Below are 17,534 nucleotides of genomic sequence, written 5' to 3'. Positions count from 1 at the left end.
CAGCTTCCAGAGTAAAAGCCCTCTGTGCTTGAGGTGGCCTTTGATTCTGACTGGGCGGTGAGCCCTTAAAACCTTGCAGCAGTCTTATTGGACCCAATGGGGGTCGGTTCCCGAGGCTTTGTAGTCCTAGAAGGTGATGGGGTTGAAGCAGGTTGAAAAAAGCAGTGTTGGTGGCCAGTGGCTCTCAGTCTTGGCTGCACATTTGAACCTTCCGGCCGTGCCGGGACCAGTGAAGTCACCGGGGGTCAGTTACCTTCGTGGATGTCGGGTGGCAGCGCTAAATGTACGAGCAGGCCTTGAACCCAGGCAGGTGGGGTCCTGAGGTCCCGCCCTCAGCACTACAACTCAGCCAGGATGTCCCCGCTTCCAGCTTGGATGGAGCCCAAGTGCAGGAGTAGCACGGGGTGCCTTCACCCCTTACGTGTGGTACTTACATAATTACCAGTGGTATGTTCTTTGCTGCTCTTCCTAATGGGATCACACTCATTATGAAGTACGCAGCAAAAATAAAAAATGGAGAAAGGCCAGCACAGAAATAGGAGTTCTGCTGTTTTGATATTTCTTTCTATGTCTCCTTGGATTGTCATGCACGCCTCCTGGGGTACATGTGCCCCCAACTCCAGAGGCCGTTGGCTCGGCAAGGCAGAGCACCAGGTCTGGAACTGGGAAATCCTGGCTTGCAGTTCTGACTTAGTCGCCTTCTACCTGCACGACCTTGGCCATGCAAAAGTACCCGGCCCTAGCAAGCACACAATAATTGTCAAGTCAGTGGAGGAAAAGTTGCATAGTTCCTTATTAGTCGTCTGCCCGAGGGCGCCTGAGTTTGAGTCTCTGGGCTCTGTTTTCTCGTCTGTGAGATGGGGGCGGTGATGGCCGGGCGTGCCTGCTGGGGCTGGTGTGACATTTCCATCAGATGGGGGGACCCACATGCCAGCAGCAGGGCTCTGTGGATGTCTGGTGGCGGTGGTGAGGGGCTCCAAGGAACCTTCCAGCTCCCCTGACTTGCTGAGGACGTTGGCTTCTTGGAGGAGCAAGTCTTTGCCATTGCCTCTGGTGAATCCGGAGCCTTAAGAGAAAATGGTCCAGGGTGAAGAGCTTTTTTGCTGTCACCGAAGAGGAGCCACCGGCTTCTGTGCCGCAGTCGGTGCCCCAGCACGTTATCTGCCGTCTGCGTGTTCGGCGCCGACTTTAAGAACTCCTCTGGCCCCTGCCTCAGCCCCAGCCCCAGCACTTGGCTGGCTGCGGGAGCTTTCTTGGTGGTCCAGACTCCAGGGCTGGGAGGGGCCCCTGTGGCTGCCTGTCTCAGGAAGGCAGGGCCTCCCCCTCCCCAGGTGTCATGCCCGGTCCCGGTGGGACCGACCCCCCGAGCCAGGGCCGGGGAGATGCACCCCAGGAAAGGGCAGGGTGATAGATGCCTTGTGGCTTCCCTCCACAGAGGGACCTCCTCCTTCCTCCCGCCCCAGCACAGGAAACAGCCACAGGTTCCGCAGAGCTCCGGCCAAACTCAGCTTCCCCGGGCTGCTGGGAGGTTTGGGGTGTGTGTGTGTGTGTGTGTGTGTTTCTTTTCTTGTGATTGTTCCCAGACTGAGCTCAGGGAGGGAGGGGAGCCTGGACCCCGGGGCTCTTCCCGGGGTGGGCCAGCGGCTGCTGTCTGCTTCCCTACCCGGAGCACGGCCTGACGAACAGCCTTTGACTCTTCCCTGAACTTGTAGGATGAACTTTTTCCGAAATATGAAAAAGTAGACATAATTTTACAATTGACTCCCACGTTCCCTTCACCCAGCTTCGACAATTGCCGACACAGCATCGGCCTTCTCCGTATCCCTAGAACTCCAGGTGGCATCATAGCGTGTGAGTGAACAGATTCCCAGGTAACTCTCAGAGAGGAGGACTCTCGAGAAACATCAAAACAGCATGATCAATTCTGAAAAAGAGTGGTCACCTAATTTCAAATGTCCAGGGTTCACATTCCCAGCCTGTCTCATATGTATTTTTTTTTAAGATTTTATTTATTTTTAGAGAGGGAAGGGAAGGGAGGGAGAAAGAGAGAAACATCAGTGTGCGGTTGCTGGGGGCCGTGGCCTGCAACCCAGGCATGTGCCCGGCCTGGGAATCGAACCTGCGATGCTTTGGTTCGCAGCCCGTGCTCAATCCACTGAGCTACGCCAGCCAGGGTCATATGTATCTTTTTAATGGTTAGCTTATTGGAGCCAAGCTCTGCACAAGACCCTCCTCTCATTGTATTGGGTTGACACTGCCCCTCATCTCTTTTATTCTGTAAAAGATCCCCATCAGTCTGTCGCCTTGCCATTTATTTTTTGAAGAAAAAGGTCCTCTTCCCCATGCGGTTCCCCACATTCCGGATTTCGCCAGGGGCACCCCTGTGGTATCCTCGGACCTGTTCCTCTGTCCCTTGCGTTTCCCATAAACTGGCATTAGACCTAAAGCTATGGGCCTTTTCACTTTTTAAAAACACTTTATTGAATTTACTGGAGCGAGATTGGTCAGGACAATCACGTAGGTCTCAGGTGTACAGTTGTATGACCCGTCGTCTGTATTTTACGGTGTGTATTCCCCCAAGTCTCCTGCCATCACATGTACCCCCCCCCCCCCTTTTATCCTCTGCAGCCCACACCCTCACTTCCCTCTGGTCATCATCACGCTGTTGCCCGTGTCTATGGGGGTTTTTTTTGGGGGGGGGGGGGAGGGTTTGCTTAATTCCTTTACTTTTTCTGCCCAGGCCCCCATCCCGATTGGCAGCTGTCTGTTCTCGCTGTCTGTGAGTCTGTTTCTACTTTGATAGTTTATTCTGGTCATGAGATTCCACAGAGGAGTGAGACCACACGGTACTTGTCTTTCTCTGACTGGCTGATTTCACTCAGCATGATTCCCTCTGTGTCTGCCCACGCTGTCGCAAAAGGTAAGAGTTCCTTCTTTTTTATGGCCGAGTCGTATTCGAGTGTAAACGCGCCACAGCTTCTTTATCCACTCGTTTACGGATGGGCCCTTGGGCCGCTTCCAAATCTTGGCTGTTGTAAATCACACTGCAGTGAACATAGGGGCACATATATTCTTTTGCATTAGTATTTCAGATTTTTTCCATTTTTAATTTTTTTAAGGTAATACCGTCCTGCTTCCCACAGTGGATACACCAGTCTGCATTCCCACCAGCCACGTACGAGGTTCCCTCTTCTCCGTATCCTCGCCAGCACTTTTGGTCGATTTATTTATTTATTTTTAAGATTTTATTTATTTATTTTTAGAGAGGAAAGGGAGGGAGACAGAGAGAGAGAGAGAGAGAGAAACATCAATGTGCCGTTGCTGGGGGTCATGGCCTGCAACCCAGGCATGTGCCCTGACTAGGAATCGAACCTGTGATGCTTTGGTTCGCAGCCCGCGCTCAATCCACTGAACTATGCCAGCCAGGGCCTGGTCGATTTATTAATGGTGGCCATTCTGACAGGAGTGAGGTGATAATCTCATCGTGGCTTTCATTTGCATCTCTCTCGTGATGAGTGACGCTGAGCATCTTTTCATATGTCTGCGGGCCATCTGTGCATTCTCTTCGGAGAAGTGTCTGTTCACGGCCTTTGCCCATTTTTTAATTGGCTCGTTTGTTTTTCTGGTGTTGAGTTCATAAGTCCTCTGTTCAGTTTCGGATGTTAACCCCTTGTCAGACGTGTCCCTGGCGAGTACTTTCTCCCATTCACTCGTTAGCCTTTTCGTTCGGTCGGTGGTTTCCTTTGCCGTGCAAAAACTCTTCAGTCGGAGGCCGTCCCATTTGTTGTTCATTATCATTATTTTTGTTTCCCTGGACTTGGGCTTTTCATGCTTTTTTGCCCCCTCTGCCAGAGAAATGTACCAAGAGCAGACTGCAAGCGGCAAGCGGGGCAGGGAAACTGCTTTTCCTGCGTTGGCAGCCGGGACCCCCCCTGCGCCCTCATCTGAGGTTTGGGGGCAGCGTGCTCTGCGCGGGGCCTGTTTTCACAGTCACCGAGATGCAGTTCTGAAAGCCAGCCCGTCCCATGTGAATGTTAATGGAGCCACGCCTGGGTGAGCTTTCCGAAGGGAGGAAAGCCGCCTGCAAGGCTCAGGGTTTATAAAGGGCCTTATTAAAACAAGCCTGCTCGGGCATGCCTGCAAAAGGGGGCGCTTTAAAGGGGGGCAACGAAACCAAGCCACCTTCCAGGCCTGCGACGCTCGCAGACGTTAGCGTGAAGGTGACAGAACGGGGCTGCTCGCCTGCGTGACCCCAACAAGGTGGGCTGCGGGGCTGCAGTCCGCCACGGGTGACATCACCCTGTTGCCATGGAGAGGGGAGAATGTCATTAACGACCAGGGTTGGCAGGGGCCACTGGCGAAGTGTGCCAGCTCCCGGGAACATGGCACCGAAATCAAAGCTCCTGGGAAAAAGTGTAAATAAAGAACCTGTCAGTCAAGAAGGTATTAATTTTAAATCTCCGCCGCTGGCCAAGGGCGGCAGGCAGGGGCCTTGCTGTCTTCGAGGGGAAGTTTCCATTTGGGTTTCAAACGGGCCGGAGGAAAGGTGGGAACCAGCTCTCCCGGGGCTGTGGGATTCCTCAGGGGGCCAAGCTGTTTGAGGGGCCTGTGCTGAGGGTGGAGAGAGGGGACGGTGGCTGTCCCCTACCCATGTCCTCTGGGCAGGTCCTCAGGGAGCCAAGGGAGGAGGCGAGGCCAGTCCAGTGTCCGAGGGAGGATTATCTGGTCTATTTCTGGTTAATTTTTCTGACCAGATCTTTCCTTCTTCTTTTGGCGAGGAAGCCACTGCCCGCGTCCTGCTGGCTGTCCTGCGCTGCATGACAAGTGTACGTGGGGGGCGGGGACGGGACTATCTTCTGGTAGAAATGGCCGTCTCTGTGTCACAAGTTTAATCACAAATGACCGACTTCTTAGATAAATAAATTATGGCGCGTGCATGCAACGGAATACTCCCCGGCGTTAAAAAAGAAACCACGGCTGTGCACAACATGGGCGCATCTGCCCCGTACGGCTGAGCGACTGGCGTGACATGTGTGCATCCTGTTCGAGGCTGTGTCTGTGACGATCAAGAGCAGGCAAACCCCAGTCTCTGGGGAGATAAGTCAGGCTAGTGGGCCCGCCACCCCAGGCCAGGGTTTCTGGTCAGGTGAGGACACCAAGGAGCCCCTGTGCAGGATGGAACTGTCATGTACCTTGCATGGGGGAGACACACGGACACACCCATGTTAAAAGGCACGAGATGTCCCCTGAGCGTATGTGCACTCTGCTGCCTTGAAGCGATGTCTCAATCTGAATCCCAGCTCTGCCCCTGACTGTTTCTGTGACTTGCTGCACCCGAGCCTCAGTTTCCCCAGCTGTAACAGAAGGGTTGGCAGGGGCTGCTGGGAGGCCACAGAGAGGGGGACAGTACGCACGGAAGCTTGCGGCACGGTGAAGATCAACTACTTGAGTGAACAGAAATGGGAAGGTCTCTGAACTTCCTGACGAGAGGAGGGCCCCACGGAAGGGCTTTTCACCAGTGACAGATGGTTCTTTTCATCCCAGTTTGAGACGGGCCATGAGGCCTGGCGTCTTCCCAGTGCCTGGGCTCTGCTGCCCCATCCAAGAGCTGACCTGGAGGCAAGCCGGGTCACAGACCCCACCCGCTTCTCTGCCCCTCTGCAGAGGGAACTGGGTAGCGCGTGTGTTTTTGCAGACGGCCGAGCCAGCCGCCAGCCTGTGAGGCTCATTGCTTGCAAGCTGTCCCAGGTCGTGTGTCCCAGGCGCCTGGCCTTGTGGCGCGCTGCCTGGGCAGCGGGACCAAGCCCTGCTTTCTTCCCTGTCTGGGGAAGGCAGATGGCTGTCTCAGGCTGGGGGCAAGGTCAGCCACGAGCAGAGCGTTCAGGGTGGCTTTTTCCAGGGGTGCCACGCTGTGAGGCGGGAGAGGAAGCCACCTCCCTCCCCTCTCTGGAACTGACTTATGGGGATGGAATTTTCTGTCTTTCATGCCCTGCGTCTGCGTGTGTCACCTCGGAATGACGGCAGCGACGACCCGATGCTCCGTCGCTGTTAAGGCACACGATTCGCTGTCTGGGAGTCCAATCACCTTTCCGGGTGCGTGCGTGCATGGGGGGCCCTTTGGAAAGCTGAATTGACGACTTGATGGCAATCTGCAGCCTGTCCGAGAAAGTCTTTTCAACAGGTGGTGCGAGCTGCCAGGTGAAAAACCCATCCACCTTCCCGCTCCTTTTGACGGCTCCTTGCGGGCTGAATGCTCAGGAAGTTGCGAGAGCCATCGGGGTGGTGGGAGGCAGGGTCCCTTCCATCTCCTCCCCCCCCGCCCCCAGCTGCACATGTGCACGTCCAGGTTGCGGCATCCCAGGCATTGTCATGGCAACAGACTGTGATGTCTCAGACCCAGGGCCTGGGACTCCCACCGCCTCGGGGTGTGAGCTCATCGAGCGGTGGGTGCATCATCCCCTCAGACAAGGACGGGCCACAGCTCCGGGGCCTGCTGCTCATCTGAGGGTGCCTGGCCTCCATCCCGTCGTGCCCTGCATCTTCTCCTCCTTCACCTCCTTGGAGCCTGAGAGCAGGCTTCACGTTGACCCCTCCCCCCCACCCCCAGGACAGACAGCTGCCTCCCGTAGGTTCCCTAGCTGGGTTTCTATTTTGGTCATTCGGTTCTGCTTCCTGAAAATTCCACCCGCCTGCAGTTCCCGGCGGCGGAGATGTTCTCTTGCTGTTCCTCTTTTCAAAAGCGATCCGTCGTCTGGTCACTTGGCACCGAGCGGCGGCCTCAGACTTGGCCGAGAGTCCCTGAGGGTGAGCAACGGGCCGCAGGAGGCTCCCGGAGGACCGGCGCTGGCAGGGGCCGCCCGGTGGCCTGAGTGTGGTTGCTCAAACAATCGTCGACTCAGTCCTGCGGCAAACGGAGGGACTGTGAACCTTCCAGAAGAAAGGAATCTGTGTCTTCAGTTGTCGGGGCAACTTCCTCCTGTTGGGGCTCCCTCCGAGCAGTTTCTGTTCTGGGGACACCTCGTTTCCCTGTGTTGGGGTGACAGTGTCACCGTCCAGGAAATAGCCCCTTTCGTGAGAAGCATGGTGGAGGAATGGTTTGTGGCGTAGAGGACCCAACTCTCTGAGACTGAATCCCAGCTCCGCCACTCAGAAGCTGTGCAACCTCGGGCAAACAAGTCACCCTCTCTGGGCCTCAGTTTGCCCATCTGTAAAATGAGGAAATGGTCTCACCTGCTTCACAGGGTTCTTGCGGGACAAACGTGTTAATATATTTTAAAAACATAGTGATTCTTGGTATGAAGGAAATGGTATGGATGTGTTAGCTATTACCATTTTTGTTATTGCAAGTAGTTCACTGAGTCATTAACACTTTAGTAAGATTTAGTTGCTCAGCTCCCAGGGAAAAGAGTACAAAGCCTGGAATGGAGGCGAGGCTGGAGGCATGCTTTACCTACTCCATGTATTTTCAGAAGGCTGGCAGAATCTGTGCCGAAAAGAACTCCTGAAGTGTTAATGAATCCGTGTTGTTGTTAGAAAAATTCCTTCCCTTTTTAAAGATGCTTTTAAAGCCACTGGGGGCTAGTGTGTGTCCCACCATCAAGTTGTTGTAAAATAAACCAGTGAGAGCAGAGGAAGGGTAGAATTTCTACCTGAAAGATCATTCTACAATAATAATATCCCAACAGGCTGCATTTATGGAGTGTTTTATTCTGTATGTTTTGGGCTTTATATGGACGAGGCGACCTCTCAGGTTGGTATTGTCACCAACCCCATCACCATGTTCTGCATGAGGGCTCAGAGGTCGCCCCAGTTACAGAGCTGGGGGGTGGGACGGCGGCACTGGAGTCCTCTCACATTGTGTTGGCTGAGGCCTGGACCTCAGCGCAGACTCTATGCGGGGATGGGGCTGGCGTGGCCTCCCCGGCCATCTAGAAAGTGCCCTGCAGTTTCTGGGGGTGGCCAGAGGCCTCCCCAAACCTTCAGGAGGGGTGACGGTAATGAGGACTTGCAGACTCCTGCTGCCAGCCACACCGAGGGCCGACAGGGAGCACGTGTCTGAGCTCTGAGTCACGTCAGGTTTGAGGGCATGACTCACGGGTGGACGCCGCTGCGGTGTGCGGGCCCTGATGAGGTGCCGGGCTGCGGGGGGCCATCCTGCCTGGCGGGAGACATTTGGCAATGCCTGGAGACATTTGTCGGTCGTCACAGCTGTGTGAGAGGGGTGGGGATGCTACTGGCTTCTAGCCGGTAGAGGCGGGGGTGCTTCTAAACACCCTCTAGCCCCCGCCAACAAGAATCGTCTCGTCCCAAACGTCGGGAGTTCCGAGGCCGAGGCTCCCTGGCCCAGGGGTCGAGGGTGCTCTCAGGGCTGCCTCGGTTCAAGCTGTGGGGCTTTGGGCAGGTTATCGCCCCCCTCTGTGTCGGGCCCTCCCCCGTGCAAGGGGACTAAACCGTGCTTGCCTCACAGGTTGTCATGAGGATTACACAAGTCACTGTGTGTATTGTGCTTTCAGTAGTGCCTGGCACTCAAGTCCTCAAAATGTTAGCTGCTGCTGCTGCTGCTGCTGTTGTTATTATTATTATTATTGTCTGTCTGCCTTCAAAAAGCTCAGCCTAGCGGGGTGACAGACAAGGGAATCTATAATCAATAGACTTTACTAGAATCTAGATGACTCTGTGATCCTAGGAGCATGGAAGAATGGCCAACTGATCCGGCCTGGGGAAATCAGTGAGGGCCTTCAGGAGGAGGTGACCTAAGTAGAATCTTGATGGACAGACAGGAGAGGAGGTATGGAAGGGAGTCTGGGCAAGGGGAACAGCATGAACAAAGGCATAGAGGCACTGAGGACCTAGAGCAGTGACCTCTGAACCCCCGTCACTGTCTGCACTTCCTTCATCTTCAAGGGCTGACACCTCCAGGCAGACCCTGACCTCCCACGGCCGGAGAGATGGTTCCCTGTGGCCCCCTGTTGAGGCCCTTGCGTATGAGAGCCATCTCCTTGTCTTTGAACTATAGTCAGGGGGAGTGGAACCTCAGCTGCTACTGTGTCTTTAAGCCCCTTCCTCTTGGACACTCGCCACTTTCTCCCGCCACCTCCAGCTTTCAAAACAGGAGGCTTTCTGGGCATTCACAGAAATGTCCCGCGTCTTGAGTGTGGGGGCGGTCACAAGGGTGTCTGTAACATTTGGCAAAACTCCCCGAACCCCACCCCCCAAATCTGCATACGTAAGTCGCACCTCCATAAAACAAGAGCATCAGGTAGGAAAAGGAGTGGGCCTCGGGCTCAGAGCCTTTGGGCGGCCACAGCCTCTCCCCTCGCTGGAGTTCGGTGACTTTTATTTTTATTGTATTTTTACCCTACCTTCTATTTGTGGAGGTGACGCTGATTTTCCATTTGTGGTAGTGGTGTCAAGTTTCCCCTTTAAATGAAAAAAAAAGTAGCATGTGAATGGATTTAAATAGAAAGATTAGGTAAATAATGTTTATCGGGGGTCATTGACGGCTCCAGCGAAGACCGTGCATGTGGTCAGAAGAGGCAAGATTTCTGGCAACCTTCCGGAGGAACTGTGGTTCTGAGACGAGACGCACTTCTGGTGTTCTGTGTGGGCCACGCGGTGGCAGGGAAGAGGGTCATCACGAGGCTGGTGGTTCTCTAGGGCGAAACAGCCCTGGAAGGGTCCTGGCGACCTGGGTGTTTTAGGGGTGAGCCCTCGGACTGTGAGACTTACCATCCAGTAGCCAGAGGGCTGAGAGCTCCATGGTCACCAGGGACCTTTATTTTTCCTGCTTGCTGTCCCACTTGCAGTGTCTTGGGGAAGAAGAGAAAAACTCTTCTTGCTGCTTGGATTATCATTAAAACTCGTGCAAACCCTTCAAATACTTCTGCTCGGCCAGGCGGCCTCTCTTGTTTCTGACCCCCGGCCGGGAGCGTGCGTGACGTGCGATCAAAAGGCGGAGCTCTGTGCCTTTGCACCCCAGCCCTGACGGGCCGTTTCTGATGCAACGTAATGCAGCTTGTCTGATAAGGCTGGAATTTTTGCTAAGAGACCTTGTGCGTTTTGTTTTGCCGGTTGGCAGGGTGGTGGATTATCAGAATGCTGTTATGGATTTGACTTTAATCTCTTCGTAGGCTAGAAATCTAGGTTCTGCCAGGAAGGCGCACGTACAAATCCAAGTTTATATGGATCTGCAGCTTCACAAGAACACTGGACCCTATGGAGTCCAGCAAGAAAAGTCGGAGGGTTTTTCAGAAGCAACAAGGAGACACGCAGCTGGTTGGTTAGGTGGCAGAGAGGGACTACCTCTCAGTCCCCGGCTTCCTAAACCAGGGTGTCCTTACTGTGTATCACCACCACCACCTTTCAAATGAAAGAAGCATGTTTCTCGGGGGAACTGTGTTTCTTTGCTCAGGGTGCTACAGAAATCAGTGTCCCCTTTCTGCCAGACCACTGTGCCCCAACCCCAGCTACTCAGTTCCCCTCCTTGGAGGAAGTCCCTGTTTCCTGTTACTCCCAGCCACACGGTGTGAGTGTGCGCCTGTGCGGACTGCGTGCTTCTTGCGTTTCTCTTTTAACACTCTGTCTTGTGGCCATCCCACTTCCACGCAGAGAGAACTCTTCCAGCCCTTTCTGTAGCCGTGTTGTGCCCCATCGTATGAACGAACCGGAATTGAGCCCCTCCCCAGCTGATGGACGCCGGGTCGCGTCCAGTCCTCGGGGGCTGCAGACGGGGCAGCGCTGCCGCATCTTACCCACACACACTTCGTTTTGCACGTGGGAGGCTTCCTCTGGAGGGTCAGCGTCTGACAGTGACATTGCTCCCTTCCGAGGGCGTGTGCGTTTGGGATTTTCATAGATGGTGCCGACTTCCCTTCTTTCTACCTTTTTGGTTTGAGTAGTAGCACCTTTGAGTAGTGGCTTAATACTTCACATAACTTTTTTGAACTTATTTTTTATTTATTCACTCACCCAACCAACAAATACTTTTTTTGAGGGCTTGTTTTGTGGCGGGTCCTGTCTCCGTGCTAGGAACTCAGTGAGAAGGGAGAGAGTCCTCATGGCCTTGAGTGATGGGGGCGATGTGGCTGGAGGCTGGGGGAGGGGCCAACAATAAACAAATACGTGGAATTGTGGGAGGTGCCTGGAGCAGAGCAGGGAAGTATGAGTGGGCTCCGACCTGGTCCCGGGGTCAGGAAGCCCCCCAAGCACCGACACTTCACCCGGGGGGGATGAGCAGCTTTAGCTATGTAGACAAGGGGCTTGAGTATGGGTAACAGCAGAGCAGCTGAGGGAACAGCAAGTGCAAAGGTCCTGAGGCAGAAAGGAACTCGGGGCTTTTCATGAACAGAAAGGCAGCCAGTTTGGCTCCAGTCCCGCAGGAGAGGTGAAGCCAGACGGGCAGGCGGGGCCTAGCCAGGCTGGCCTTGGTGGGCTCGTTTACCTTGACCCTGAGAGCTGTGGGAAGCCACTTCTGGGCTCTCCCCTGGGGCGGGGGCACCACCTGGGCCCTAGGAGAGTGGGCCAGCTAAATCAGACAGCAGGGACCCCAGAACGGCGCCGAGAGCACCGAGGAGGTTGAGGACCCCCGGGCAGCCTCCCTACTCCCCGCAGTGGGCCAGTCACACGGCTCTAGGAAGCGGTCCCATCTGTGTCTGGCAGGCCCTGGGACAGGCTGCTTTCACTTACTTTTTTGCTCCGTCACTCCACAAACGTTTCTGGACGGCCTACCAGCGCGCGTGCCAGGGGCTCGGCATGCAGCGCAGCACAGCGAGAGACGTGGCTCTGTCCCGGGGGCGGGGAGACCTTTGTGCAGGCCCCCGCACTTCTAGAAGGGCGGGCGGCGGGCACGGTGGGCTCTGTGGACCCCATGGTCTCCGTCACAGCCATCCACTCGGCTGCTGTGGTCAAAAGCAAGCCGCAGACCGGACATAAACGCCCGGGAGTGGCTGCACCCCGATAAAACTGCAGAAACACAGTTGGCGGGCCGGATCTGGCCCTGGTCTAGGGGCGTGGAGTTCCCTAAACGGACAACTGAGGTGCCGAGAGCCGGTGGCTGGTGCCCGCGGAGAAAGGGTGTCCAGGGGACGGGGTGGGGAAAACCGCTGGGGCAAGGCCGGAGACCACCGTTGTGACGGGCCAGCGGGAGGAGGTGTTGGCTGTGTGAGCAGGCCCAGGAAGGAGTTAAGGGAAGCAGCCAAAGTCAGACCTCGGGATGGGGTGGGGGAGAGTTTCCAGGCAGAGGGCAAAAACACACTTGAGAGCTCGGAGGCAGACTTGGCTGGAAGAAGCGCAAAGGTGTCAGCTGGGCGGGCGGTTGCTGAGTCAGGCTGGGGAAAAGTGGGGAGAGGTGGGAGGGGCAAGCCAGGCCGCGGCCCAGGGACAAGTGTGCTGAGGGTTTTAGATCACATCTGATGTGTCAGGGAAAGCCTTGACAGTGGATTTCACAAATGGACGTTTCAAAAGACGGCTGCGTGGAGGAGAGACCCTACGAGGCCGAGGTGGGGCGGCCAGGGACAAGGCAACCACAGGGGTGTAGGTGGTGGGGGAGGACGGTGGCTCGGACCAGGGTGGTTGTAGTTGGGGGGTGGGGGCACGTGAATTTGGTTTGTAATTTACAGTAGAGCGCTCGGGATTTGCTGATGGGTTAGACGTCCGGGCGTGGCAGAGAGGAATCCAGACCGAATCGAGTAGCAACAGAGAGGGTGTAGGGACCGCTGTTGAGCTGGGAGATGGATGGAATGAGGAGGGGGTGAGGGGTGGGTGGGGGGTGGTGGGGGCGGAGAGCTAGTTCCCCCACCCATTTCACTCCCCAGCCATGGGCCCCTTCCAGGCGGCCGCGGGGGCCTGAGTCAGGTGGCCCCTCATAAGGACAGATTCAGGGCATTCTCCACCTGCTGGCTGTGATCCTTTGGGAGGCCCAGGCGCCAGAGGCTCACCTTTTGCAAGCCAAGTGTTTTGTCTGTGGGATTTCCAATCCTGCTAATTCTGTGTCTTAGAGTGGACCTCTCCCCCTCCCAGGGCCTCAGTGTCCGTATTTGTAAAATGACATGTGGGATGAGGCCCGGGACAGGAGGCCGGGCTCTGAGCTAAGCCACTTCTTCCTGGGGCATGAGGATTAGGGGTTTGATGCCAGCGCTCTGAGACCCCAGGCCCGTGCAGCCCCCCCACCCCCCGCCCCAAGTCCTGCGTCTGTGTCATACATGCAGAGTGATGAGGGTCAAACCGTGGGTCATGACCCACTGGTGGGACAAGGAATCTGTTGGTGGGGTTGTGGCCAGCACGTAAATAAAGTAACCTGGGACGGGAAGAGAGATGAGTGTGTTGCATGCAGCAGGGTAAGTATTGTTTTGGGAAACCTGCGTTTCGGGTGGGAGTGAGTATGATGGTGCGCAGGAGGTTGTGAGATAAAATGCACTTCTTCTAAGGGCCCCAGGTTCCGACGACGAAGGTTTGGAAGTCGTTAGCCCGGAGGGTCACCCAGGCCTCTGGCTGCTGCTGCCCTAGGGCCTTCCCACTTAGATCTCGCCCTTCAAGGAGTCTGGGATGACACGCCCTGCCTTTCCTTCTGCTGAGGGAAGGAGGGTCCAGCTTGGGGTTTGGCCGGGGGGAATTAAAATAATAATAATAATAATAATAATAATAAACAGCACGAAACAAACCCAACCTGTGATTGCTCTGCACTGGGAGTTCTGTTTTAGAGGCTTAAAAAGACCCCTCCCCCCCCCCCCTTCTCTTTCCAGAAGAACCGAATGCACATAAGGTCGCCAACCCACACTCCGGACTTGCGTACCCTGATGATGGCCTGGACTATGGCCTCAAGCCATACAGCCCCCTCGCCAGTTTCTCTGGCGAGCCCCCGGGCCGATACGGAGAGCCGGATAGGGTGGGGCCCCAGAACTTTCTGAGCCCGGCCAAGCCAGCGGGGGCCTCGGGCCTGAGCCCTCGGATCGAGATCACTCCGTCCCACGAACTGATGCAGGCAGGGGGGCTCCGAGTGAGAGACACTGGCCTCCCCGGGGAGCAGGCGTCGCTGGCGGGGGTGGCCGCCAGCCCGAGGTTCACGCTGCCCGTGCCCGGCTTCGAGGGCTACCGCGAGCCGCTTTGCTTGAGCCCCGCTAGCAGCGGCTCCTCTGCCAGCTTCATTTCCGACACCTTCTCTCCCTACACCTCGCCCTGCGTCTCGCCCAATAACGGCGGGCCCGACGACCTGTGTCCTCAGTTTCAAAACATCCCTGCTCATTATTCCCCCAGAACCTCGCCAATAATGTCACCTCGAACCAGCCTCGCTGAGGACAGCTGCCTGGGCCGCCACTCGCCCGTGCCCCGTCCGGCCTCCCGCTCCTCGTCGCCTGGTGCCAAGCGGCGGCATTCGTGCGCCGGGGCCTTGGCTGCTCCGCTGCCCGGAGCCTCGCCCCAGCACTCCCGCAGCCCCTCGCCGCAGCCCCCGGACGACGGGCCCCCCCCCGGCTACCCCCCAACAGCCGGCTCTGCCGTCCTCATGGACGCCCTGAACAGCCTCGCCCCGGACTCACCCTGTGGGATCCCCACCAAGATGTGGAAGACCAGCCCGGACCCGCAACCCGTGTCCGCCGCCCCGCCCAAGGCCGGCCTGCCGCGCCACATCTACCCGGCCATGGAGTTCCTGGGGCCCTGCGAGCAGGAGGAGCAGCGCAGGAACTCAGCCCCTGAGTCCATCTTGCTGATGCCGCCCACCTGGCCCAAGCAGCTGGTGCCTGCCATTCCCATCTGCAGGTGAGTCCGGCCGGCGTGGGAAACCAGTCGTCCCACCACACAGTGGATCCCTGCAGGAACACCATTGCAGCACATAATCCTGGAGCACGTGCCGTGGTTATATGGTCTCCAGGTCCCCTTTCCACAGTTGAGGAAGTGAGGCCTAGGGGGGCGAAGGGGTTTCCTTAAAGTCACGGGGGGAGTCGGAGGTGGTGCCGGGACTTGAACTTGGGGGGTGTGTAGCTCCGGTCATGTTGTTGACCTTCAATATTAGGGAGTCTGAGTGGTCTGGCTCCTCCACTCCAAAACCAGACACCTTTCTGTGGCTAGATGTCCTCCACTGGACATGATACATCATAACTGGGATGGGAAATGTCCTCTGTCTAAATTTTGCATTTCCCTGAGATCGTCATACATAGAATCAGGAGCTGAAGCCATTTGCTGGTGGTCATAGGAGGGCGAGGGTAAGACAGCGAAGTTACCTGCCTCAAGTCCCGTGGACAGTTAGTGACACGTGTGGTGTCGCCACTCCGCTCCTCCCTGGAGTGTTCCTTCTCCCGCTACAGCGAAGAGGAAAACGTCCCTGGTTCCTTGTAGAGGTGGGAGGTGCCGCTCTCCAAATTCTCAGAGGAAAAGAAGGCTATAGCCATAAGAAACCTGCTAGGATACAGTACCCAGCACAAATAATGCCCCTCTTTTATTATACAGTCAGAAGCACGTGATTCTGGAACATAACCACATCACACTCAAGCACACCTGACACCGTTTTAGGTGAAGTGTCCAATTAAAACGGCAAATCAGCCACCCATATTATTATTACCCCGCCAGCTACACCCAGGCAGGCGGTCCGTCTGCCGGATGCTGTGTAGTGAAGTCAGCCTCGTGAGCCGAGGTGTCAGGCGCACCGTCCTCATCGGGATGGACTAGAAGGCGAAGGGAAAGGTCTCCATCTTGTGCAGGGCCCTGCCTGTCCTGTCCGAGAAACACATGCCTCCCAACCACCCACATGTTATTCTATGATCCCGGGACAGGATTTTCAGGAAGGGGGCCGTTGACGGTTACTGTACCTATGACTGATTCTGTCTCCTCCTTCAGCATCCCGGTGACCGCCTCCCTGCCCCCGCTGGAGTGGCCACTGTCCCACCAGTCCGGCTCCTACGAGCTGCGCATCGAGGTGCAGCCCAAGCCGCATCACCGGGCCCACTACGAGACGGAAGGCAGCCGCGGGGCCGTCAAAGCCCCCACCGGTGGCCACCCTGTGGTTCAGGTACGGGCTCTGATTCTTCCGTGTCTCGTTGCTCACTTGGTGCTAGGGGAGTCGCTTCTGCTCAGCCACTGCCTGTGGCTTGTCGGGCTGAGGGGTGTGACTCGGCCTTTTGCTCCTCTGAGGGGCGGGAAATTTAAGGTTGGATGAGTGTCTGGAGCTCGTCCGGCTACAGAGAAGCCGGAGAAGAAAGTCGTCTTGGGCTGTGTGAGGGCAGAAAGGATACGCACGCTCAGGCCACTTCTTCCCTTCTCTGTGTGATGGAGGAGCTGCCGGAGTTTTGCAGCCATCCGGGCATTGACAGACGGTTTCTGTAGCCATGGTCTTGTATTTAAGCTTCAGAGGAGAGTTTTTTAGAGGCAAATCAATGTGCTCTTGAAGTAGGAACATTTTAAAGTCACGTGTAGTCAAACTACCTGAAAGAAGTATTAATAACATTTGATATATTTCCTGTTGCTTTTTTTCCTATTCACAGACATGGCAATGTTTATTACCATACAGTTACACACTTGACATTGAAGTAGTTTGTACTCTGATGCTCTTTTCTTTTACTTTACATTATACCATGAATATTTCCTCCTGTCTTTCTCTGAATAGTTATCTTTTATGTCTGTGGCTTTTCATACCACCTCAGGGTTTCTTCTTTCCACAAAGTAAGTATAGAAGAGGTTTTTTTTTCCTCCAAAAATGATCAGAGTTGAAATAGTCTTACTTATGTAGTCTAGTTAACCAACACCTGCTGACGAGTGCTCACCAACCAACTCAATTTCAACACATTTAAATTAGTTTAACCTCTTTTGGTATTTGCTTTAAGGTATATGGGTATTCTATGATGAGAATTCTATGAGAAGCATCTGGTGCAGCTGCGCATCAGAATTCTCCAGAGTAGTTGTTACAAATACAGATTTTTGAGTCTCTCCTGACACCACTTAATTGGAAACTGTATGACATGAGCAGAATTCAGATAACAAAGAAACCAATGCAACCCCCCCAATTGTCATGGTGCTTGGGCCGTGCTCTCCTGGTTGAGGCCTCTTAGGATCATGTTAGGAACTTAAGTCCTGGCCGTGGCTTTTTCTGAATGTGACGTCACAACCACCTTGGGATCTCTCTCTGTCCATTGCTCCTTTTCCCTGACCACGAGGCCCTCTTCCCTCGCGTGTGTAGTCATTGTCGACTGCATTCTGACACTGTGATGAGAATATATACTGGGCGTTGTAGAGGCTCTGGATTCTGTTATCTTCCTCTGAAGGTTTACCTGTTGTAGGGTGGGACCCTCCTGTCCTGGAGGATGGCGTTAGTCTGGGTGGCGGAGTCAAGGCCTTTGGTGGTCATCGAGAAACTCATGCAGAGCAGATCGGAAGAGGGGGACTGTCCGAGGAGACTCCTGCCTAAAACCGGTAGATTCAGTTCCAGAAGAGCCCACACTTGGGAAGTCACCGTTGACACCTTACTTCTTTGCTCGGGCGATGCATTCAGCAAGCAGATTCATTCTGCAAGTGGTTGCTGGGTGCTACTTTTGGTCATACACTGTACTTGA

At 55.3% G+C, this 17,534-nt stretch overlaps 1 protein-coding gene across 4 annotated transcripts in view; it reads left to right on the top strand.

Moving 5' to 3' along the window:
• Nucleotides 1–17,534, top strand: part of NFATC2 (nuclear factor of activated T cells 2) — a 137,283-nt gene that overhangs the window by 17,554 nt on the left and 102,195 nt on the right. For 2 of the 4 annotated variants that reach the window (XM_036009969.1, XM_036009968.1), the window contains exons 2-3: nt 14,251–14,751; nt 15,826–15,997. In XM_036009969.1, the coding sequence (XP_035865862.1) occupies nt 14,264–14,751; nt 15,826–15,997 (660 nt within the window). In that variant the 5' untranslated portion in view covers nt 14,251–14,263. Of the gene's footprint in view, nt 1–13,739; nt 14,752–15,825; nt 15,998–17,534 lie in introns of all 4 variants that reach the window. The other 2 variants (XM_036009967.1, XM_028524854.2) reach the window with 1 other exon arrangement.

This window comes from Phyllostomus discolor, chromosome 9, assembly GCF_004126475.2.
Source record: "Phyllostomus discolor isolate MPI-MPIP mPhyDis1 chromosome 9, mPhyDis1.pri.v3, whole genome shotgun sequence".
In the NCBI taxonomy this organism is placed as follows: domain Eukaryota; kingdom Metazoa; phylum Chordata; class Mammalia; order Chiroptera; family Phyllostomidae; genus Phyllostomus; species Phyllostomus discolor.
Note: the sequence above shows the minus strand (reverse complement) of the source record. Positions and strands in the feature narration are given on the sequence as shown.